The 26619-nt window shown below is 37.3% G+C and overlaps 1 protein-coding gene across 1 annotated transcript; it reads right to left on the bottom strand.

Moving 5' to 3' along the window:
- Nucleotides 1-21680, bottom strand: mc5ra (melanocortin 5a receptor). Its single transcript, XM_079591532.1, has 2 exons — nucleotides 21558-21680; nucleotides 1-3331 (listed from the first exon to the last, which is right to left on the bottom strand). Exon 2 carries the CDS (start codon nucleotides 3257-3259, stop codon nucleotides 2270-2272), a length of 990 nt encoding a protein of 329 aa, XP_079447658.1. The 5' UTR covers nucleotides 3260-3331; nucleotides 21558-21680; the 3' UTR covers nucleotides 1-2269.
- Between the last annotated feature and the right edge of the window lie 4939 nt (nucleotides 21681-26619).

Below are 26619 nucleotides of genomic sequence, written 5' to 3'. Positions count from 1 at the left end.
AATGGTCACAAGAATGAACTTTATTCTTATATTTTAATTATACATGCATCCAAATACATGAAAACAAGAGATTATACAGCATAACACAGATGCACAGAGCATTTATCACAGTGAGGAGCATTACTGCTGTTCACTCAAATTTAAATTACTTACCAGCTGTGTCACTGTTTCACACAATACAAGAATGAAAAACTTTCTTTATATATATATATCTGTAGTGAGTGGCACTTTGGATAATTGGAATTAATGGTACTTGTCTAATAATTGTCTGTGTATGTGAAACCACTCCAGAACAAATTATTTTGTGAGTGGGATTCAAGTTGTTTTCTGTTGAAACAGTGAAGGGGCTTAGATATACACTGTCATTGATTCTTCATGGAGAGCCATCAAACCTGAGCACCTGGGCAGTTAATGTACCACAGAGAGACCAAGAGGACAGATCAGATGACCTCCGGGTCATTTTGACAGCACAAAACACATTGAAGGCACATTCTATTAATACCATCATGAGCACATGTAAGGAGGTTTGACATTATGCTTGAGTGACTGGACGGTGATTTGAACTGAAATGAACTGAACCACTTCGAACCAAAGTGAAGAGAATGGCATAATAAATTGGCAAAAATCAAGCTGACAAACAACCTAACTGAACATATTTGCACAGTCTGAGCAATTACCTACTTCCACTTTTAAATTCTGGCTCCATTAGAAGTCAATACAAGACAATAATCAACTTGCCTACTACAGGAGTCCTACCGCAAATTATATATAATGTAAACGTTTCATAGTATTTACATAGCATGAACAGATTTACATTTAGATTACATATACTTCAAATGTAAGCCGTTGGATAGTGTTGTAACCGTAGAGGAAACAGGGCTATAGTTGTCACAAGGACTATATCTTAGTAGCCTACCTTTAAGGTTTTGAGTCAAAATACTGTACAGTACCTAGAACACTGTTTAGCTCTATAACATCTCATTTTAAACCCTTTTAAATAGAGATAATTTTTATTATTGGAATTTTATCCTAACTAAAATATAAATATTTCTGATGTAGCTGATGAGTAACAAATGAAGTTGTTATTTTAATAGGTTGTGGTTATATTTTCAGAATTTTGTATATTACATTTAACTTTTTTTGCTATTTTGCTAATTGTTTCATGTTTTATAATCAATGTAGCACTTTATTATTGAAAGTTCTCCCCATGGGAAATATTAACTAAAGAAAAACCAACAAAACACTTGCTTTTACCCCTATAATTTCAAACAGATTAGCATATGCAGTGACTGCAGACCGTAAACAGCATGATGACAAACATTGATTCTCACCCTAAATTGTATAGCAAATACACTAAATAAAAAGCCATGTAATTGAATGTCATTACATTTAAAGGGGCAGTGGTAAATACTTCAAATGAGAATAACTGCAGACCCCCAAATTCAAGTACATTCATTTCTATTCAATTTCAACTAAATTACAAAACTCCTGATGCCTTTAAAGACTCTGACAAAATGTGACAGTGACATGATACCAGAAATGTTGTCATCTTCTTTGTCATGCTATTTTTAAAATGTCTACTTAAGGTTTCAAGGACTGTGAATCTATTTTTCTCACAGTCAGTCTGGTTCCATTCTTTTAATTTATGCACTTGGTTATGTATGAATGTGTGTATAAATTGTAGTCTGCTGCAGCAGTTTTGTCATTGAATTTCATCTTAGGAATCAATAGTGTTGCTCGTTCTTTCTCACCTTCACTGCCAACCACAGAGCACATGCAATAATGTAAACTGCATGCTATATTACATTATTAATTTTACCTATACAACATTAATGTCTAGACAGGCTTTGTTTTGCATTGTTAATTTGACAAATGATTGCACTTGTTTTTCCCATAGGCTTTGATCAAGAGCTCCTCCGTGTCCCTGGAGACTGTGTTATTAAATCACATTGTTCATCGAGGATTATATTGTTCCATAGAACTAAGGCCTCCTTAATTCTCCAACAATATTACAACATCCACATATATTTATAACATCAAAAATTGTCTTATATTATTTTGCATCTTTGTGCCCTGAAGAGTTAATTAATACTCCAGCTTTTTTTCAAGTTTCAATTTCTGAGTGTTTGCATTATAGAGGATGAGGAGTAAGTAGATGGTACATCGTCATCTTATTTTTCATAGATCAACAGGGGGTTGGCACATTCTGCTCTCAGAAGTAGGTGCTTCTTGTGAAATGACAATCCACCTATAATTTTTTGGGTTGACGCTACCTTGACATTCCAAAAATGTTCCTCAGGCTATAGCAGCAGATGATTTCCTTAAGCGTTTTCCGCATTTCCTGACTCCTGAAAGCGTAAATGAGTGGGTCGATGACAGAGTTGCACATGATGAGGATGAGGTACATGTTGAAATGAGACATGAAGCACATGCAGTAGAGGTTTCTGGGGCAGGAGATCATAAGGATGAGGTGGAGAAAGAATGGAGCCCAGCAGACGATGAAGATCCCGAGAAGAATGGTCAGTGTGACGGCCGCCTTCATGCTGGCTCTCTGGTGGATGGAGTTGTAGCCCGGCAGGGCGGCAATGCGTTTGACATGAGAACGCGCTAGCATGAACATGTGGCTGTAAAGAGAGGCCATTAGTGCTAGCATGATGAAGAACATGGAGACCAAGCACACGATGACGGACGTGTTGTCAGAATAGATTATGAAGACTATTCCACAGCCGGTGCAGAAGGTCCAAATCCCCCCAATGATGAGCGCGGCCCGGCGAACCGTCATGATGTTGTGGTATCGTAGAGCGTAGAAAATCGTGACATAGCGATCAACAGCAATAGCTAGAAGACTACACATGGACGCTACCACAGAGATGCAGATCATAGAGTCAAAAACGTTGTCCATCTGTCTGATTAAATGGTCCTCCACCACCAACTGGCGGTTAGTGAGCAAGTAGATGACTATGGTCTCCCAGGCGTTGGAGACGCTCACCAGCATGTCGGCCACGGCCAGGCTGCAGACGAAGAAATACATGGGCGAGTGTAGGTTTTTGTTTTTCACTATAGCGCAGATGACCAGGATGTTTTCCAGTAGACTGACAATGCCAAGGATGAGGAACACCTCAGTGGCGATGTTGAGCTGCTCGCATGCTTTTGGCTTGGCATGGGATGAGGTCTCTGTAACATTGAGGAGGTACGAAACAGGACTGGAATTGACATGGATGGCCCAGAGGGAAAGAGTGGTGGTCTCTGAAGTGTTCATCTTGAGGAATTGAATGGGAATGTTGTAGACTTTTCTTGGAGTCACTGTGATGGTGGGTAGGGCATCTTTAACCTACACAAAATGAAACAAATAATGTTTAATCTAGGAGTTAACTCTTAAAATATAGTTTATTTATTGGCATTGATGGTTCCTTGAAGAACCTAAATTACATGGCTCTCTAAAATGCTTAATTCTGATTGGCCAGCTACATAATTCGGAAGTCCGTTATTCCACGATAATGACTGGTGTCTTATAAAGACGTAAAGCAATGCCTTAAAAAGACTGTTCATCCAGGTATTTGAGGCCAGCGCTTCTTTTATCTCTTGTATCACACCGCAGGGTCACTCTCTCCCATTTTATTCAAACGCAACTGGTGCCAACTGCTGTCCAGTCACTCAACTACTGGGCCAGTAGTTGGCGATGTCACTTTGTAAAGAAACCCTACGCGCCTATAGAATGAACAAGTAATAGGCTACGCATGTCAATGTCACTTTATTTATAGAGCACTGTTTAAAACAACAACTGTTGACCAATGAACTAAATACAGATTGGCACACAACAAACAATAACCAGACACAATAGGCACTGCATCATTGATTAAAAGCTATGGAAGAAAAAAAACATCTGGATTTTGTACCACTTGTAGTCTAGAAAGAGTAGCCTGACTAATTCCCATGTAGAGTGAGTTGCAGTAGTAAACCCTTGAAGTAAAAAAGGGCATGAATGAATAGCCCTCTCAAATTTCTTAAAGGACAAAAAAGTCTTCACCTTTGCCAGTGCTCTTAGATGGAAGAAACTAGATGTAACCACAGAACTGACCTGTGTATCAAAGTTAAGAGCACTATCCAAGTATACTCCCAAGTTTTTTGCACAAGGTTTTAGAAATTGGGAAATAGGACCAAAATTGATATTGAATAGCCATCTCAAAGTTCTTAAAGGACAAAAAAGTCTTCACCTTTGCCATGTGCTCTTAGATGGAAGAAACTAGTTTTGACCACAGAACTGACATGTACTGTATATCAAACTTAAGAGAATTAACCAAGTGTAGGCTACTCTCAAGTTTTTGTACACAAGGTTTTACATATTGAGAAAGAGAACCAAAACTGGTATAGGATGTGGTTTGGCCTCAGAAGGCCCAAGTATACAATAATCTCAGTCTTACTTTCATTTAAATTTAGAAAATGTAAATCCAAGCCTTTAAATCAGTGAGGCACACCAGTAGAGAAACTAAGATATAGTACTGTACATCAAGACCACATGTGGCAAAAAAGTAATTGAGAATAAAAGTCTTATTAACTACTGATGTGGTGTTAATCAAAGCAATTTTCAACTTTACAGATTCATTGTTGACTTGTTAAGCACGACAAAGTGAACGGAGTTGCTGTTACATAAAAATATAATTTGCGTTGGAATATGAGTTCCTGCCCCTCCGATGAAAGCGAGGAAACCCAAGTACGCGACACGACACTGCAAATGACAATATAAACGTCTTTCACTTTATCGAAAAGGATGAATAGCCTACAAAAACGACAGTGTAACAAACAATGGTACATTAATTCATAATTCTGTTTACACTAAACACCGTAAGTAATCCTTTTTCAATTATAACTCTGGAAATTCCAAGTGCTTACTTATTTTAATATGCAAAACTGTTCCCCAATCATAGCAGTGGGCATTTACTTCCAAGTCTTAAATGCGGCATGTTCGAAAGAGAGGATCAAAAACAGGATAGAAAATAACTTGTTATTGCTTATTTTTATTTAAAAATCTTGATAACATTATAAGTGAACCTCAGAGAACATTATAAAAAAAAAATTGTGACCCCATATGTTACAGTTTAGCAGTAAATGCTCACTGGTGGGCTTTTTCTTCTATCTTATCCTAAGTGGTTAGAGGGGTTTGTTTAAATCCTTACATTTAAATATAGGCTAAGTAGTGAAGCTTACCTTAACAAACCTCACTATAGCATATAGATGTCAAAGAATAGGGATCCATTCAGGATGAAAAACAAAAAGCATGCATGTGTCTAGTAACAGAAGCTATTGACTAAAAATGGCATTTTAAATAACCAGACCTTTCAAAAGCAGACCCAGAGGATACCTAATAATAACGGTTAAGAATTCTTGCCTTGCACTAATTCATCATCTCTTGCTTTATTCTCTGAGATAACACTTTAAAATGTAGAGAGAAAAAAACTGATCATGCTCCAAGGTCTTCAAGCTACTGCACAACATGAAATCTAAGCACTAGACACATCCTCAAAAGCAGATGATCATCTGTTTCGTGACGGATGGCCAGTAGGGTTTTGAAACGAGCCCATTGTTCAAAAAAACAGCCCTGCAAGTAATTTATCAGTGAATTACTTTTCCTGTTAAACAGAAGATTTATTGTGCCTACTAGTGGTCATCGGTCAGGTGTCTGGATGAAGGGTCTTCTATCTGAATTTGTGCGTCAGAAGGCTTTTGCACAATAGTGTGTCATCTACTATCTGCTGATTACTGTACGGTAAATGAGTCATTGCCTGCACAGACTAAATACAGAGCTTTGGAAAACAAGAAAGTAAGAACTACACAGATTTACAACTTAATCAAATGACTGTAATGATGGGCTGATGGTGCGAGAGCAGAAAATAATGAGTGTTCAGGGTTGGACATGGACATACTGAAATGACAAAATCGTATTACAGGTCTTTGCTTCCTAATGACGTGTGATTTACTTTAAAGAATAATGTTGTGATTTACTTTATAGTAAAATGTTTAATTTGAAGTTCTTACAACATCACCAATGTCTTGTTGAGGTGAGGTGAACAAATTTACATTGACAGATATGGGACGCACATCTATGAGGAGGTGATAAGCAACCACCCAGCACAGACAACAGTATACTAAAGAAACATAAAAAGACTTAGAACAATTAATTCAATAAAAGAATATGGTGTATTTTAAAGACTAAGGTCCTAACTAAGGCCATCTGCAAAATGCACTGCAGTGGTGACTCACACTCGTGGCATCAGTAAACTTGGGTGAACTTGAGTGAGTGTGAGACAGCAACAGTGTTTCAGTCCACCAAACATTTCCCCCAGTACATCTTGTAACATCTTCATTGTGCAAAGTAGCTCATTTCATTTTGTGACTGCTAAACATCGAATTAAATGCATGTTCAGCATAATGAATGTGATTATGACAAGACTTGTTCCTGGAGGTTCAGTAACCGTGCAATCAGAGAGGATGTTGATCCATGTCTGTCTTGCTAACGGTAAGCCTTTCAACATAGTTGTTGAAAGCTTAATTATAATGCATATGGCATAATTTTATTTTAATTTATTCTAATCTGATGGACAACTGACACATTTTCAAAGTTGAGGCAGAGGTAATTACAATGATAACTTGCCAACATTACACAACTGTAAAATAATGTCAAATAAAATGAAATGTTTCTGTGTGAATACTTCCATTGCAAACTTTAACAATGTCACATACAAAATCATATTAATGAAATAGAAATCCCTGTAAGTCCCAGGTGGAAGATAAAAAGAAAAGCTGGGATAGATTCTAGCCTGCAAACACTGTAATATCGAGATCTGACATTTCAAAGGATTTAATGCAGTCGTTTTTCCCCCGAAATGTGCCATCATTGATAAAAGCAAAGCCCACCAACTCCCATTTATGAACTTAAAGCTTAAATGTTCATTTTAGATTGAGCCATGATTCAGCCAGGATTCAGTGTCTTCCTTACTGTCTTTTCCATATTCCAGAGCTTCAGCTTCAGAACACAGCCATAGTAGTGGGCTGGTTTCTTTAGTCCCTTGTCTAGCGATAACTCTTTAACATTAAATGGACTAGACACTCTACACTCAAAAATAGTTGAATTTTAATTTAAGTTTAATTCACTAATTAAATTAAGGAAAACATCCCCTCACAATTAGTTTAGGACCAGTGTTGGGGAAAGCAATGCGTTACAATATACTCCTTAAAAAAACTAATTTCATTACTTAATATTTTTTTTGTAGATTAAATACTTAATCTGTCTTTGTGCAAGTGAGATGAGTAAATGCATGCTCACATTTAGTCTAGAACCACAATAACCATCATGTTGAGACAGATTTCTCTCAACATCGGGACATGTAGGAAAGTGTCAGTCAATAAATGGGAAAACAAAGCAACTGCTTTACTTAGCCTACTAAAAAATGTAACTCAGATATTTTGTTGTAAATTTAATCTGTTACTTTACTTGTTACTTGAAACCAGTAATCTGATAATGCCAGACGCATTAGTGTTTTACCGCCAACACTGTTTAGGACCATACAAAAAGACTAAAACAAGTTAATTTAAACACTCATGCTTTGTTGAACAAACTTTCTGTATTCTAAAAGATCCTATTAAGCTCCTGTGTTAGATAATAACTAAAAACAACAATTAAGCTCCACTCTTCTGCAAAATGGTAACCGCAAAAACTTAGAAACTCTTCTATTGTTTTTACCAATTTAAGTGAATTGAACATTATGAAATGAAGTTGCAACAAAATGTTCAAAGCACTAAATGTTCAAAATAAAGCACTACACTATAACACAACGTTCTCCAAAAGAAATACTGTCAAAATACATGATTAATTATGCCTGCCAATGCTGCCAGATGGTGTAGATACAGCATCTTCGAGCTGGGAATAGCAGGGCCATGCTGACCAGCAAAACCTTGACCCCTTAAAAAGAAGCACTGGGACATGCTACCATGTTTTTCAATTGCATCTAGATTGAACATATTAGATTCTAGCTAAATTCATTACCTTAAAATTCATACATATGGAAATTAAAAGTTGTGTATATTAGCACAAAAATGTTTGAAACTTTGAAAATCCACTGTAAATATCTCATTTCTCATTTCAAAACAGTATGACATGCGATGACATCCTCTAGTTCTCAAAGAAACGGTTTAATTTGGGGAAATCATTATCTTGGCTAGATAACACTAGAAATGGTTAGAAGAAACCAGTCAAATTAGAGATTCGCTGAATGGAGATAAGCATATATAGATGAGCATATATTCCTCAGGCCACATCTATATTGTACATTTAGTTGTCAAATAAATATTTTTCACATTTAAGATAAATGGATTTCCTTGCTTTTGTGTTTTTATTTTTTTTAACCCATTGGACAACCCTACTCCCACTATTATGGAAAAACAAACTCTAAGTTGGCTATGTGTAGATCAATTTGCTGATTATCCAAATGATTTATGTTGTTCAAAAAAATTGTTTGCTTATTTATTTGAGGCACTACTAAATACAGAGTGGAAAAGTGTGCCCTTGAAGAGCATTTCCCAGAAGAAGGAAAAATCTCAAATGAGATCTCTTTAACATCTCACATTTTTCTCCTAGACCAAAATGAGGTGACTTTAACATCAAATTGAGACTTTTACTTGAGTACCTTGCTTCTCACACTTGTCTCCAAATACAAAAACTCTAAAACAACAACATCACACACTGTGCTCAGATTTTTCTCCTTAGCTAGAGAAACTGGTGGTCTTACATTTATCTCCTCTAAAGATTCAGAAGAAACCTCAACAACATCACACACTGTGATCATACGTATGCTATTAAAAAGTACATAGACTGCTATAAAAGTATAACCTATATAAATCTTTTCCATGGGCTAAATAAATAAATTCCACTTTCATAAAGAGAATTGTGCAGCTTTATTTATTTATCTATGTATTTATTACATCAAATGTCAAACAATTTTAACAATCACTAATGCAACAAGGCCGGCTAAAAAAGGATGAGTCCTCTGGATTACTCATTTAATGGAAATCAATCAATATATAATAGAAAAAACCTATTGCAAGCTGTGCACCAGAATCAACAAGATGGACAAATATTCTTGGTATGATACATTACTTGCTGAAACTCTGGTTGTATATAAATAATGGCACCACTGTGCTGCATCAAAAAGGTCCTATTTTTATAAAGCACTTCAGAAGTTTCTGTACTGCTTTTATGTTGTTAATTGTTCATTGCACTACATGTAGGCTAAGCATTAGACTTTCATGATTAGACACACAATATTAAAACTGCAAATAAAACATGGAAATAGACTAATGTAAAGACAAATTAAATGTTCGAATATTAAATAACTTTAAAATAGTTTTAGTATTTTGTATCATAGTTTGAGAACCACTTTTTTGAAAATAACTAAATAAAAGCAAAGGTTAAAATCCATAAACGCTAATTTGCACAGAAACTTAATGCACTTAAAAAAGAAGGTGAATGTGTCATGCAGTTATTTAAATGGGTGTGTATAAATATTTTACCCTTAACTTTGCCTTGCATCCTGGTGAGAATTTTAAAATAGTACAGAGTTTCGGGCTCCTCATTAGAGAGGAGTGTTTTGACAGCAAACATATTCTACTCACTCATGATCTCCCCCCTTTACTTTTTTTTTTTTACTTTACTCTCTCTCTCTGCATTTTAACTCATCCCGCATTAAGTTCCTCATTAGTTCCTATGAAAGGAAAATATTTCATTAATTCACAAACATTCTTTTGCAGGGATCCAATTGGTTTGTTCTACTCTACGTATGCAGCACATCTAAATCATGGAGGCGTTGGGCCTCTGGGACACCACACAAAGACTGCAATTGATCAGCCAGTGTTGTGCAATTTCTCAATGCAATGAATGAAATTCAGAGACAGATTCCTTTTGTGATCTCATGGCCTGTTCTCAAGGATGAAACATTAACCTTCTTCTAAAAAAGCTTGTAACACAACGGCAGAGATCGTGCTGTCTGCAGTGCGCCGGAGGATGAGTCACTAGCTGGAGAACACTGATACGACCTCCAAAGTAGACAAACACTGATGTTTTTTAATGCAAAACTTGTATGATGTGTGGTGAAAGAAGCATCCTCTGGGTCACTCCTGTTGTGGATGGAATGCTAATTAAAAGTTGATGGAGCCTAAAAGGATTGAAATAAAGCATTTGTAAAACTTTTCCTGACATTTTGAGATTAAGAAGTGGGCTTAATAATTGTATTGATTATACACTTGAAGTGTACTTCAGATCTTAAAGGTGCAGTATGTGATTTTTGAGAAACAGTTGATATCTGAAATCAACCCAAACAAACACACCCTTCCCTTCATTGTTCCCACCCCCAAAATGCACAAACAACCAATGCATAGCTGGTGCATTTATAGCTGAAGCGAAGCAAAATAAAGAACACACAGTACACAACAACAGTACATGCAGAAGTTTGTTGTTAGTCACCAGCATAACACAGTCTCACCCCAAAACGTCACATACTGACGCGTCTTGACCATTCGGCAACATACGACGAAAAAGGTACCCTTTAACGTCCATATGTGACGATTCGGGAATGGTTGGGTTTAGGTATGCGGTAGGGTACCGCTAGAAGGCGCTGCTGGTGCGCTTATGTCTGCGTCTCATATGGACGTTAAAGGGTACCTTTTTCGTCGTATGTTGCCGAATGGTCAAGACGCGTCAGTATGTGACGTTTTGGGGTGAGACCGGGCTGACCAGCACAGCTCCAGACAAACAATGACTGTCCTGTTACAAGCTACAGCATGTCTTTTATGAAACATAGCAAAACTAATGTCACTCACATATGGAACAGAAACAACACAACCTCAGCATGCATTTTAAACTTCCCCGCTTAGGGATCTCCAGTGCTGGAAAACTTTTCTAATATTAACCCGGATCCTAAAGCTCTTGCCTGATTAACCCTTCTTTTTCCTCTGATATTTTGACCTTTTGTAATGTCTCTCTGTCTTTCTACAGTCTTTCTTCAAATCTACTTCTTGCTTCCTTCTACTTCTCTCTCCTCCCCATCATGAGTGTATACGGCCCCTATACAGACAATTGGCTAAAATTGTGTTGTGGTTCTCAGTCCGATCCACTTTCAACAGGGTTTCTCAGAAATCGCTTCCTGCACCTTTAAAAGTGTATTTTAAGAAAAGCTGTACCTGTAGATAATGAAATAATACTTCTTAAAGGGATAGTTCACCCAAAAATGAAAATTCTGTCATCATTTACTCACCCTCAAGATGTTCTAAACCTGGATGTAACATTACATTATCCTGCTTATTACCCAGCTACTTGCCACATAAGTAAATAATTAGACAATAAATACTGATCTGATTATTACTAAATAGTTTATTAGCTCTTTAAACGTAAACCTTCCGCTGAGAGAGCAGTTGCCAGCAAGCGGCAAGTTCAAACTAGACAGACATTTAAGAGATATGGTAAAGTCACACCATTTATTACATGGCATTTCGACACAAATCATTATGGAGATAAGAGATATTTATCTGAGATGAAACTGTTTTAAAATTGTGCCTATCTGTTATCTTTTAATCCACTAGTGTACAAGTCATGAATTGGCAATAGCATTCATTTACATGAAACAAGAGAGAGTGAGTCCATGATACTGGATGGCATAATTAAATTTATATTGCTCATTATTTATTTGTATTTCTATAAATACAAAAAAAAATCTTACATTTTAATACTAAATAATAATGTAAATCTAAAAATATTATACATTTAAATATAATAATAATAATGTAACTGTTTATTTTAAATGTGAGATGAAATATTTAATCTAATATAATAAGACATATTTGGGCAACATGAAAATGTTGGAATGGTTCAGCTTATAATTATAATTCACAAGCACAAAGATTAAAGTAAATGTGTGAGAATGACTTTAGCTTGATAACATTATCAGTTTCACCTTGAATTAACCTCAATGCACGTGAATGTGTCATATGAGAAGGTATAATAACCGCTCTGTGCGTCATCGGTTTCAGATCATCATGTTATGAAAGCACAGAGATCTCCTCACATTTAATGCCTCATTCTTGTGGTGTGCTGTTGCCATAAACACTGAGCTTATTTAAGATCAATGTTTGTTTGTTTGTTAGATGAAACCTTTGAATATTTCATAATGAATGCATTTTCTTCCTGTTGTCTTTTGTTGTTGATAACCATAAGAGCAGCTTGCTTTCTAAAGAGAGCTTCAAAATGTCCTGGTGTGACACTTCATGAATAAAAGATGATGGGAACAACTAGTGCTCCCCCAATCTAATAACGCTGAGACCACAGTTCTGGGGTGCGTTTCCCGAAAGCATCGTTAGCCAACTATGATCGCAAGTTCCGTCGTTAACGGCATAGTTCAACGATTTGGTGTTTCCCGAAACCATCGTTCCAACGAACGTTCGCAAACAGCATCTCAAACTTGTGTGGTTGCAACGACAGCTCTGGAGCTGTGGTTAGAAGCATAGTTTCTAGTTTACATGAGATGTAGACTGAATAAATCCTTATCTTTAGCAAAATAAGCAAGCTGACATTCAGTACAACCCGTATTTTTTATTTAGAATACATACAAATGTAATTTACGTCTTTTAGTTTGTCAAGAGATTTAAAGCACCGTTTTTGAAGACTGCGCATGTGCGAACGTGCTCAACTATGTAAGAACGAGCCAAATATTGAGTCTGGTAATAAAGCAAAGTAACTGAGAAAAATTTGAAATGGTCTTCAGATGCCATATATGTAACTTATATGACGAAATCTAGCGTTAATTCGATCTCAAACAGATTAATTAAAAAAAGTTATTAGTCCACCACGTGCGAGACGTCATAAACCAGCGTGGTTGAACGATACTTTACGACATTCGGTTTCGGGAAACACTCGTGACTAGCTAGTTGATTTCTCCAACGATGCATCGTACTATGGTAGTTAAGCAGTGAGCTATATAGTTGTACGGGAAACGCACCCCTGGTTGGATAATGAACCGATGTCTTGTTTCTTTTCACAATCCTGTTTTTGCTGTTGAATAGAGAAAGGGAAAAGCCAGACATATAGAATGGATGGATCACACAGACATGTGCTACAGAAAGTCTTTAGAACAAGCATGAAAAAAATAAATGGTAATCAAGGTACTTTTTTATTTAACACTTCTTAACCCTTTAAGGTGCTCATAAGTTTTTGATGGAAACTGCAATACCTGCACCTTCAAGTCGCACTTGAATTTCAAATGTCATGCAACAGGAATGGACAAATAGCTGATGTTATGCTGTTAAACATTCAAGAGACTATTTTCACTAAACTGTTTTCTGAAAACTTGATTTCAGAGTTGGGCCACCACATCTGAAAAGACTGATGTCATGTCTGTTCTAGGTTATGGTTAATGTTCATGTTTTGTGATTCCGTGTTCCCCTCGTGTGATCTTGTCATGTGGTTCCTTTGGTTCATTGTTTTGTTTGCTTCCAGGTGTGTCTTGTTTAGTCATTAGTCCATTTGTGTATACTGTATATTACCCTCTTTTTCTGTTGTGTCTTAATTGTCTAGCTTTGTGTCAACTTGCTGTAAAGTCAAGTCATTGTTTATTTTTGAATATGTTCTATATATGATCATAACATGGATGTGCAATTAAATTAATATATTTTACAATTGAACTATTTAAAAAAAAAATCAGGATGTTATTTTCCAAACTAAAATGACAGTGTTATATTTGAATTTGTACCACCTGTAAAAAAGAAGAAATTGTAGCATATTTTTAAAAAGAGTAGGGGAGAGCGGGGGCGAAAGTACCATTTTTCAGAAAAACATAATTTTAAAAGATGATGGTTTAGACAGAGATATATTTTTGCTGTGCTCAGTCACTCACAAGTGTGGTCTATCAATACCAGGTGGTATTTTGTAAAAATGTAGAATGACTTCAGTATAATTTCACTTTGAACTTAAGACTGCTCATGTTACTTTCGACCCCGTCAGTTGGGACGAAAGTAACACACAGGTGGGTCAAAAGTAACACAACAATATACAAGGTAGATTTTTTGTGTTACTCTTGTTTTTTTTTTTATTAGCCTAAATATACTTGAGTATGACCTTGTTAACATGTAACATCAAACATGCAAACATATTTTGGCCTTTATCTTTGAAAAAAAAATTTTTTTTAAATGAAAATGTAAGTCAACAGTTTCATCAAATGTTTCAAAAGTAACAAAACAGTACAAACTTGAATTGTTTAGAATATTTTGGTATTGGCAATGTCAATGCATTTTATAAAATGTTTTTTCAACATGAAAAATATGAAAATTTAATTAAATTAGCATAATATCAATTCTCAACATAACAATAGTCATATTTCCATCCAGCTGTTTTTATGCATACATTTAAAATGTGCATAAAAACATCTGGATGGAAACCCTGCAACTTCATAGGTGGAGGTGGAAAGCTATAAGGTATGGCTAAAACCTAAATGTGACTAGGTAAATGGAAACAGATTGAGTGAAAATAAATAGTGACACAGAAATCAGCTGATTTAAATGTGACTTAAAGCTTTAAACGCCCTCTCATAAACATCTGTTATATTCTGTTGGTATAATATGACATAAACATGTTTTAATGAATGCTGCAACACACAGAAAGTCACCACATTAGCAGAGGGACAAAAGAAACACTTGTTTTCACTGTAGCGGGACAAAAGTAACAAGTGTTACTTTCGTCCCGACAGGAACTCCTGACATTTAAACCCAATTTACTTTTATACTGAAAAACTCTGACAAGGCAAACTTCAGGATGTGTTACAGCACTAAATAACCTGTAGATTGATCATTACTGTGTGACACATGAAACGAAAAACACAACTTGTAATTTAAAAAAAAGTACCGCTTCAGTATTTACTTATCGTACTCGAAAACAGCTTTCCGGATCTATCCGCGGGAAACAATGATGAAATCACGTGATATTTAGCGGCTCCGTCACTGGCTGCGTGCTGAATCTGCTGTCATAGCTTGAAACGCAAATGTAATCGGGGCTCAGAGAAAATCGCTTTGTTACTTTCGTCCCGTGTTACTTTCGCCCCGGTTCTCCCCTACTTATTAAAGACCTAAGCATATAATTTTTTGATATATGTCTAACATATGTCTAGCTTTTTTTTATACTATATTTTATAAGTGCAAACTTAATGTTATGTTTTTGGACCCTTAATTACAGTTAATTAAAAGTGTATTTTAGTTCAAATTCATGCTGAATTTCAGAGTAGCCTACTTTTCTGTCTCATATAGAATATAATTATTTAGTACATCTTTGTGCACTTTTATAATTAATTAATATTAATTAAAGCCGAATGTCTTTTTTATGGAAACTTGAATGCAATTTAATTAAATATATTTGTAATTACACATTTGTAATGATGAAGTTGCAGTTTAGTACATTTAAAATAGATGAACTTTAAATTGAACTGAATAACAATACAGTTGAGCACAAAAAAGATTATTAAAACATAATGATTTAAAATGTACTTTTTTTCTGATGATTTACTTGCAAATGGCGATTTCATTTGAAAACACTCCCGGTCCACACTAGTGTTTTCTCAAAGTTGCTCATCCACACTGAAACATCTAAAAAAAACTTAAATCGTCTTACTGCGCATGCGTAAAATGTAATAAAAGCTCACGAGATAGCAGGCATAATAAAGTTATGGCACTATTCTTCTGGCACAAACATTTTATTAGCAAAATATCCCACCACTCACTGTTGGATCCAGGTTGCACTCAAAATCGTATGGTCTAAAATGCAATTCGCCTTTGGCTAAGCCACGCCCTAGAATGTAGATTGACCAATCACAGCGCAGCCAAGAACGAGCTCCCACAGAGGTCCGACACTTTTTCACAGCGCTCCATTGACTTTAACACAGGCGTCTCATATTTTTGGTCTCGGCAGGCTATTACCGTCGTAGTTTTATCAAAAATATGGTTAAACGTTGTGCCTGGGGCATTTGTAACACAGATACGCGTTTCCCAGAGGTTGGAGGGGGGTGTACGTTTTTTTCCCATCCCAAAACCGAAGTAAAATACTGACAAGTGTCGTCTTTGGATTAAACTGTGTGGACGTCCTCAGTCCGCTAAACCCCTCAAGGATCACTTTTGTGTGATCTATTTTTGCTTTTATAACCTTACTGTGAAGTTATATTAGTTAGACAGTTTTATGCAGTTTAGGTTATGATTTCGGTTCTCTGCCCTAATTGTTGATACGCTAGCACACGCTGCTAATAAATACAACTTTATACTCGCGTAGTCCGTTTGCTTTGTAATAACGATTATAGAAGTGAAGAGACCTACCCAGGTTTGCATGAACAGTGTTGCTCTTTGATATTGTTAGTTCCAGCCTCCGTCTCGATTAGGATATGCGGTGCTTAATTTTTTCAACTGTGACCGTTATGCTTTTGCCTCGTCTATTTGGCTTGTTGCTTGCGTTTCACCCGTTTGTCTTGAATATAGCCTTCGAACGCATATTGCAGCCGCTTCTGCCTACTTCTATCGGACACTTTTTTTACTGCTTTATAAAAGTTTGATAAAATTTCAGCAGGAAGAGCTGTCACAGCATAAGCCATGTTGATACCAAACCAGAGCCCAGACAAAGTTGTCGGAGGTAGCAACAGTAACTAAGGGGGGCGGGGCTTAGCCAAAGGTGAATTGTCATCATGTTTTGCCGCAGGACTAGTCTGGCTAACGTCAGAACTCGTCTTATTGAGACGTGGTCTGGGAACCACATGTTAATTTTCTCGAATTTGAGGCGTGGTTTACGAATGCCCAGAGCCGTTTATTGGGAGCTACGAATGTCTATCAAATGCGCCTGTACGTAGCTCATAGCCAATCGTTTCAATTATACCAGATGACGTATGTAGAGCGACAGAAATGCGACGAGGAAGAAGACGATGGGTCATAGATTTATGTGTACACGATGGCGTTCAGCGACTATTTCCATTTGTGCAAGACAAACATGAGGGTAGAAGGTAAATCTGCAGTGCACATGTTGATATAAACAAACTGCTTCGGTGTGTCGCATAGACGTCGTCATCATCTTACTGCTACCTCCCCGTTCTGTGATTGGTCCCCTCGCTGAGGCGAAAATCTGGTCCATGGAATCCAGGCTAGCAGCGTGAATAAAATCGCGCTGCGCACAAGGCAGCATGGGGAGACCCAGGCTACCGCAGGACAGCAATTGCTAGTAAATGTTCTGTCATCTTTGCAGGAATGGAATATGTATGGAATTCCAAAGCTGCCAAAATAATAAATAAATAAATAAATATGTGAAGAAATAAAAGCATATACGTAACATTTATTTCTTTTCACATTTATTTGTTTATAGATTTCTTTGTCTGTATGGTAATGAGAGGGCATTTTACCTCAGACATAGCATGGCGCGAGATGCGTGTTTCACCAACTGCGTTTACATGAGCATCTTTGGTTTGATTGAAAACAGAACAATTACAATTGAGGATTGTAGACGTAATTTAGACGTGTGCTTAATGATGTGTGATAAGAGCAGCATCTTTGAAATATGCGCTATATTTTAAGCATTTGAACTGTCACATGTTGTGCATGCAAAATTAGGAAAGCAAACATGAACTCTATTTGCAGTTTGCGTTTCAAACGCATGGATCAATATGCTCGCGTTGACTCCTCTCCGCATTCTGAGCTGGTCTGCGAGTCTCATCGACAATAAACGCAAGATCTTAGCAGCCACACCCAGCACATTTACTGTTTTACGGCCAAGAATAAAGAGTTTATATGGTCAACCAATATACATACATTTAGGGTGATATTTAATGACTTAAACTGTGATATAAGATTTGGGCCATATTGCCCATCTCTAAGTCATTCATTCCCTGTGTGACTTTCAGTGGCATGTCCACAAACCACTTGCGTTTGGTTTGGTTACACCACAAGCTGTCACTGTGGTCTCAAAGCTTCAGCACTGCCACTCTGAGCTCGATTGCTATGTCTGAGGTAAAACACGCCGCCTCATTACCATACAGACAAATACATGTTTAAATAAAATAAGTAAATATACATTAATAAATATGTAAATAAATAAATGTGGAAATAAATAAAAGTGGAAATAAATAAATGTGAGAAAATGCAATTAGGATTTTTAGGATTCTAATTAGGAAATAAATGTATCCTCATTTATTGATTGATTGATTTTACATTTCTTCATATATTTATAATGTAGCTATTTATTTATTCATTTATTTTTGGCAGCTTTGGAATTCCATTAAAGGGATAGTTCACTTTAAAATTAAAATTCTGTCATCTTACTCACCCTCAAGTTGTTTCAAACCTGTATTAATTTATTTCTTCTGCTGAACACAAAGAAAGATATTTTGAAGAATGTCAGTAACCAAACAGTAGTCTGTACCCATTGACTTCCATAGTAGGAAAAAAAAATACTATGGAAGTCAATGGGTACAGACTACTGTTTGGTTACTGACATTCTTCAAAATATCTTTCTTTGTGTTCAGCAGAAGAAATAAATTAATACAGGTTTGAAACAACTTGAGGGTGAGTAAATGATGACAGAATTTTAATTTTAAAGTGAACTATCCCTTTAATGAAGGTTCTACAAAAACCACTTGAAACATATGAAAACACTATGAAAGTAAATAGTAGGGACAACAATGCCAGTATAACCAGAGATTTGTCAATCATAGACATAGAGCCATAAACATGTGTCATCGTATTCGAATTCCTCTGTTTTCACACACAACATGAAAAAGGCTTTTTCAAATTTATCCACTTGGGGGAACATTTTCAAAAAGCTCCGTCTTCGTTGACAAAAACGCCATCTCAGTGTGGACAGAACGCCAAAATACACAGAAAAGGGCTGTTTAATGGCATGTACCATTATGACCATTAGATATCTCCTGATCAATAATAGTAAAAAAAAAAAAAAAGTTTTTGTCATTGTTACTGTTGTTGGCAAGACTTATCAAGACACAACGCATGTGCCTTTACAGAAACAGTACTTTCACAACTAAACAAATTCAGCATGGCAAAAAGTGACAACTAGCCCCCGATCTCCTCTGTATATTGGTTTTGAAGAACAAGAAAAGATGCAATGTAACAAGTCATTTTTAATATTTACTGACTTATAGTTTTTGAACATTTGTTGTCAAAAGATTTCACAATAGAGAAAATTAAATGCACTAATCCAACATTTATTTACTGAAATAATGTATTAAATAATAGATGGAATTGCAACCGCTACATTTGCAGCAATATGCTATATACTTGCTATTTGGTAACAAATTGAGCATCTCACAATTCTCCTAAAAATGTCAAGGACACAAATTCTGGCCATTTTTCTTACACAGCACTGGGGGAACACAGAGTCTTTAAATGTAGTGTGGCATTTATCAGCGTTCTGATGCAGTCATCTGTAGACTTTTGTAGGATCTGTTCATTCCCCTGGGCTCATTAAAGCAGGGAGTGTCTGAGCCAGGCCTGTGGATTTAAACCCCACGCCAAACAAACAACTTTGGCTATGTGTATGTTTATTGCTTTTTCTATTAAATAATCTCAGAGGATCCTTTTGACCTTCAGTCAAGACTTGTTCCTGCTGTGGTTTTGTGTCCATGCACCACTGCAGTGGGCACACACACATGCAGAGAGAGACGTGGCATGATCCATGCACACACACCCACACAGCTCTGACTTAATCACAAACACGCTCTGCAATGCCTAACACTGGATGTGTCTCAAAACCTATTAATCTGCCTGCATTTTAGGAATCAGAGGTGCTTTCCAAGTCAGTAGATCTCAAATTCTAAAAATGAATTTATGCACTACTTATAAAGACAATACAATACAAACACAACACCATAAATTGAACAGATATAAACACAGAAACACATAATGCTGCACATACTCGCTGTCTTTTAGCACTAATAAATGCCAAGTGAGAGATCCTTGTTTGTGTCAATATGAAAAGAATTTGCCAATTCAGCAGTTCAAATCAGCCCAGAATTCCCAGTGAACCATTTTTCATGTAATGTTTGTACTGAAATATTTAGTAAAAGTATGGTTACAGCAAGTCACCTTTTAAACTCTTACAGTCGAGTACTTTCATTGACATTTTTTTTTTTCATATTTTAAGGAACTATGGCTGTTATGGCTAAGCTACTTTGTACAATATTCGTTCGTAGCATCTGGCTGTAAATTGTTTTTGTCAAAAATAATTAGGTAACGCATTATTTTACACATCTTACATGTACTTATCACAGTCAAAACATTAATATATATATAATTAAGCAACTAACCCTAAACACTAACCCTAACCCTATAAAGTATGTTAATTAATACTTAATTGTACAGTTTGTACATAATGTGCAGGTACAATTAGCATATTGATAGACCTTTATCGTAATTTGTTTTCTGTTTAAGTCTGCATTGATAAGGTCTTTCGACAATTTACACGTATACATGTACTTATCATTCAGTGCGGACAATAGAAAAGTGAGGAGAACCAGACGAGAGTTGCATATACCGATCCTACTGTACTACTTCAGGCATATCTTTAAATGGAAGAAATAGTAAGAATATCCTATTTCGAATTTAGCCACTGCAATAGATCCAGCGATTCACTGTCTACAAAACGATCAAATTGAGTAATTTGCGCATCGGACATGTTGCTTTAAGAAGCCTGCTCGCTATTAGAGAGAGCTATAATCCACAGCCACGCGTGACTTACTGAAGCAACACCCTCAATTTTTGAAACACTATTCCACACAACAAAGATAGATAAAAACAATCCGGTTCATAAGCTTTACGCAACATCATTAAACAAACAGCAGAATCCCATAAAATGCCAGTTTAGTTCAATCACAGCATATTCTTTTATGTAAGCTATATATTAGTTGGAGAGTTATGTACATGTTAAATGAACTACATTCAACATTTACAACAATATGATACCATGGTTCCTTTGTATGATACATGTATAGGACATAACAATGTGCTTTCAGGGTTTTCCATGCTTGAAAAGTTACAAATAGTCTGTTATGTCATTAAATGACAGTAAATACGCGCTGTAGAGTGAATCCTGATGACTGAACATGAATGAGATTTCAGCACTAGTTGGTGGACAGCGCCGAATTATTGATCGATCTGATCATTGTCACTTATTCAGTAAATTAATGAATGGATGAATATGATGTAGGCTAGTAAACCCGCCATCCAAAATGCACATGCTTTACAAGCTAACTAAACACATTAGGCTATTCTACCGGTGCTCTATCCAAACGAAATGGTGGCGCCTATAGGCTTCTGACATTGTAAAAACAACGAATGAGCGATTAAATATATTTAGCGCAGTGCAACGGAAAAAACCCTACAAATATTTGTCAGAATAATGTTGCATAAGTTTTGGTGGGACGTAGCGCACCTCAGACACATTTAGGCTAGATAGAAATGACAAAGCTGAAGTTCAGCAATTGACTCACTTGTTTGGAGAAGGAGTTGTCTGTGCTGAATCTTATCACCACTATGAATCTCAAAGACTGTCTGTTTATTTCAGTCCAGAGCCATTTCTTCGCGCTGGATGAGGATGTTTGAAGATCTCCATGAAGAACGGGGCTCTGCTGCATCAGATACATATAGGATCGGGTAACAGCGACAGCTCCACCTCCAGAGCTTGTGAAGCTCCTCTAGACCCAATACTATACCTCGCTGAACACAAACCAGGATTCATTAAACACTGCAATGAAACTCAAAGTCTGTGTTTTACATATTGTAAGACCAGAATACTTGCAAAGAAATAAATATATTATTCATTTATAGTCCAAACACAGGTCTAAACCTGTGCATATGTATAATGCAAATATACGCATTATATACATATAAAGCAGGAATAAAAGTCAATTGAGTATTGATTATTGTTTAAAATCCAGTTTTATCGATTTTTCTTATACCATTTGTAGCACCAAATGTAACTTCAAAAAATTATAAGTAAAAATGTTGAAATAATAATCCAAACAATTCTCTTTATTGCCAACATGGATAAAAGAAGCTGAAGACTGCAGGGGATACAAACAATTCAATGAGAGATTAATGTGGAGTCAACAGAGTCCACAGAGAAAATGAATTCAACATGGAAATTGACTGCAGCATTCTACTATTGCAGTGGGCAACACCAATATTTGCATTATTTCTCTCTCTTCCCTTTTTTTACTTATTTTATCTGTAATAAAATCAATTTAAATAATACAATTAAGCCTACTGTAGACTTTGTTGCTTAATTGCTGCAATAAATGTATTTTATTGAATTTGCTGGCAAAAAAAAAAAACATCTTTTTTTTTTTTTTTTTTTTTTAAAAACAGCCAAATCTATAAAAAAAAATAATCTTTACTTTCCCCAAATGAAATGGAAAGCGTGATTTGTTTACCCCTGGGTGGGCGGGGTCTATCTTGCTCAATTCAAATTTATTTGTATCGCTTTTCACAATACATATCATTTCAAAGCAGCTTTACAGATAATGCATGACGTGTCTATTACAATTTAGAGTGATCTGTTATCACACAGTTAGCTAATATATGTATTAATTTAAACAATGTATTTATTTAAGGCAGAAACAAGAAGATTATAGAAGTAATGAATACATGTTTGTTCACAAATTATTAGGATATATAGAAAAATGTTGCATTTGTGCATGTTGATTCAGAGCTTGCTTCATCTGAAGTCTTCGCAGGAGTTGGCACTCTCTTTTCACAGGTCTTGGGACATCATCATAAGAGGCTGGATACAAACTGGAACTATCTAGTTGCCTCAGGATGCGCATCCCGAGATAAAACAGAAAAGCAAATGGAAAATAATTAGCAGCTGCTGATAAAAGATAATCATATGCATTTGATCTGATATAACTGCAGTATACAGTTATGCGATGCTTTATGTGAATGTTTGGCTAAAGAGATGTGTATTTAATTTAGATTTAAACGGTGTGTCTAAGCCCTGAACATTATCAGGAAGGCTATTTCAGAGTTTAGGGGCTAAATATGAAACGCTCTCCCTCCTTTAGTGGAATTAGATATCCTAGGTAATAATAATAATAATAATAATTCATTACATTTATATAGTGATTTTTCTCAGCACTCAAAGCGCAATAGGAGAAAACCACCAATGTGCAGCATCCACCTGGATGATGCAATGGCAGCCATATTGCGCCAGAACGCCCAGCACACACCAGCTTACTGGTGGAGAGGAGACAGAGTGATGATGCCAATTATATATAGGGATGATTAGGACCCCATGATGGTCAGAGGCCACTGGCCAAATTTGGCCAGGATGCCGGGATCACTGCCGGGATTACATCCCTACTCATTTCAAAAGACATCCTGGGATTTTTTGTGACCACAGAGAGTCAGGAGCTCAGTTTAACATCTCATCCGAATGGATGGACCCACACAGACCACAGGGTGAGCACCCCCTGCTGGCCTCACTAACACCTCGTCCAGCAGCAACCTGGTTTTCTCAGGAGGTCTCCCATCCAGGTACTAACCAGGCTCAACCCTGCTTAGCTTCTTGGGTTACAGGGTGATATGGCTGCTGGCCAAGGTACTACCAGAAGCCCTGGGTTTTGTGATCTTAAAGAGCGTGATGGATTGTAGGGCGATAGATGTTAAATACACAGGAGCTAAACCATTTAGGGACTTTTAGGTCAGTAGCAATACTTTGTAATTGATATGGAACTTAAAGAGATGGTAAAATGGCTGTTACATGATCATATTTTCTTGACCTAGTAAGAACAGCAGCTGCATTTTGGATTAATTGTAGCTTGTTTATTGAGGATGCAGGACAACCAGCTAGTAGTGCATTACAGTAATCTGTAGAAGTCATGAATGCATGAACTAACTTTTCTACATCAGGAACAGATAACATGTTCCGTTGCTTAGCGATGTTTCTGAGGTGGAAGAAAGATATTTTTGTAACATATGAAATCTGATTTTTGAAAGACAAGTTGCTGTCTAATATAACACCCAGGCCTTTAACTATAGAGGATGAAGTTACATTACATCCTTCTACATGCAAATTGTATTCTAAGGGATTCTGTGTACAGGTTTTTGGTCCAATAAGTAATACCTCAGTCTTATCCGAATTTAATAGAATAAAATTACAGGTCATCCAATATTTTACACTCTGTCAACTTGGATAATTTAGAGATTTCATCTGGTCGTGATGAAATAACTGAGTATCATCAGCATAACCGTGGAAACTATTTCAATGTTTTCTTATAATATTACCAAGTGGCAGCATATATATATTGAAAATAGCAGTGGGCCTAACACAGATCCTTGCGGCATTTCATGATTTACTGACGTTATCTTAGATTTTTCCCCGTTTAAAAAGACAAAAGGGTAATGGTCTGCAAAATCACCGTAATGCCTGTCCCTGAATTCCAGTGTAATTTTGAAGTCGATCTAAGAGTAGGGGGAGAACGGGGATGGTTGTAACACGGGTCAGTTGTAACAATTCCAATCTGTCCAATCAGGAACTAGTTACAAAACACCTGATTCACTTCGCACATGCTCAGTTTAGTTCTTATTCAACATGTGATAAAGTAGAGCCCTGTGGCAGACACAGCACATGTTAGAGTGGAAAAAACTATTTTGAGGTAAGAAAGTTACTTTTTGTCGTTGTTATGGGAATTTCTGTAGTTAAACTCATCAAACTTATGTTTATTGTGCGTCTGTGTAGATATTTTCCATGCAAGTTGTTAGTGCTAATGTTTTGCCTGTTAGCTGTAAGGTGAGCTAGTTCATGGCTACAAGACTCTGGGTTAGACAATGAAACGTTACAACCTACCCCAAGAAAATTTTGTTCAATTTATATGTTTTATTTGAATTTCAGTATGCCTAGGTCTTGGAAGAGTAAGACAGACAGAGGGGTGTCTCTCACAATTTTGAAGAGAGCATCAGATGAGGCAAAGGGAAAGTCTATAAGATCTGTGGCAAAGTTGTATGGCATTTGCCATGTAACCTTGTACAGATTCTGTAAAAAGAGGAGGATGTTAGAAGAGAAGGGATCAGGTGAACTTCCGAGAGTAGGCTACCACAGTGGAAAGAGGGTCTTCACTGAGGAACAAGAAAAACGTACTTACTGAGTATCTGTTGGGGGCAGCTGATGCATTTTATGGACTGTATCCACGCGAGGTAGAATAAAGAGTAGAAATGGGGAGTTAGGAGAAAATCATCAATTTAGAATGGTGCCAGTGTAAAATATAGAGATGGATCAGTTATATTGAAAAGTCGGTGTTGAATAAAAACCTTTCAAAATAAATTGTCAAAATCCTTATTTCATTATGTTACACATCACCCTGGTGGATATCATAATGTTCCATCTCACCCCAGGGTATGTTACAACTAACCCAGACTATGGGGTGAATTGTAACATTTCACTCCTCGTGTTTAAAACTAAACCATGCATTTTCTGTTTGTGTTGCAAAGATAATAGCTATGTAATTTAATAGCAGTGTAACGTACGGAATGAGGCGGTCGGATCCATGTGCAGCACTTTATTTAAACTTGACACACAAGCAGTTGAAGCAGACATACACTCAAGCAGACAGTTCAACGAAGGGCAATCCGGTAACTCGTGGTCAAAACAGGCTTAGGTCGAGGCAGGCAGCACAGGTTCATAAACGGTCCAGATAACAGGCAAGGGTCAAGAGTCCAGGGAAACACGGAATACTAAAACAAGGAATAATGCTCAGAGATGTACGCTTATAGTGTAACAAGACTTCGCAAAGGACACAGGGAAAACTCAGGTTTAAATAAGGAACTCAATAATAGGTAATCAAACACAACTGAACATAATTAAACAATAATGAGTCCATGGTGGAAAATAACACAGGAAGAGAGTGCCCTCCAGTGGCTCATGCGGGCACTCCAGCCGCTGATTGTCACATAACCCCCCCTCTAAGGAGCGGCTTCCAGACGCTCTTAAGAGCTCCGGGGGGAGGTCAACGGGGGATGGGATGGAGGGCCAGGCCCGTGCAGGGGAACGGGACCAGGACACAGCCAAGGCGGGCCTGGACCATGGAGCGTGGGCGACCAGGGCGGAGAACATTCAGAAGGGAGCCAGGGTGGAGCACACTTGACACAGGACCAGGGCAGAGCACACTTAACAGGGGACCAGGGCAGAGCACACTTAACAGGGGACCAGGGCGTGGGGAGCACAGGGCTGGACAGGACCAGTGACATGAACTCAGGCGAAGGTGGACGTGCAAAGGTCCATGTAGGCATCGCCTCCATGGCCCTCACAGGGCACCTACGGCCCCCCCCCCAAAAAATACTTGGGGAAATCTACGGCTAAAGCCTCCAGGCTGGAAACCACCACAGGAAGAGGCGCAGGTAACACGAGGCGAAGAGGCGGAGCCGGCAAGGCGAGGCGCAGAGGCGGGGCCGGCAGGGCGAGGCGCAGAGGCGGGGCCGGCAGGGCGAGGCGCAGAGGCGGGGCCGGCAGGGCGAGGCGCAGAGGCGGGGCCGGCAGGGCGAGGCGCAGAGGCGGGG

The sequence above is a fragment of the Phoxinus phoxinus genome, assembly GCF_949152265.1.
Source record: "Phoxinus phoxinus genome assembly, chromosome: 19".
Classification (NCBI taxonomy): Eukaryota; Metazoa; Chordata; class Actinopteri; order Cypriniformes; family Leuciscidae; genus Phoxinus; species Phoxinus phoxinus.
This window is presented reverse-complemented; position numbering and strand designations above follow the sequence as displayed.

Excerpts from the sequence above, each read along its gene's own strand:
- mc5ra (XM_079591532.1), bottom strand. The coding sequence starts at position 3,259 with ATGAACACTTCAGAGACCACCACTCTTTCCCTCTGGGCCATCCATGTC.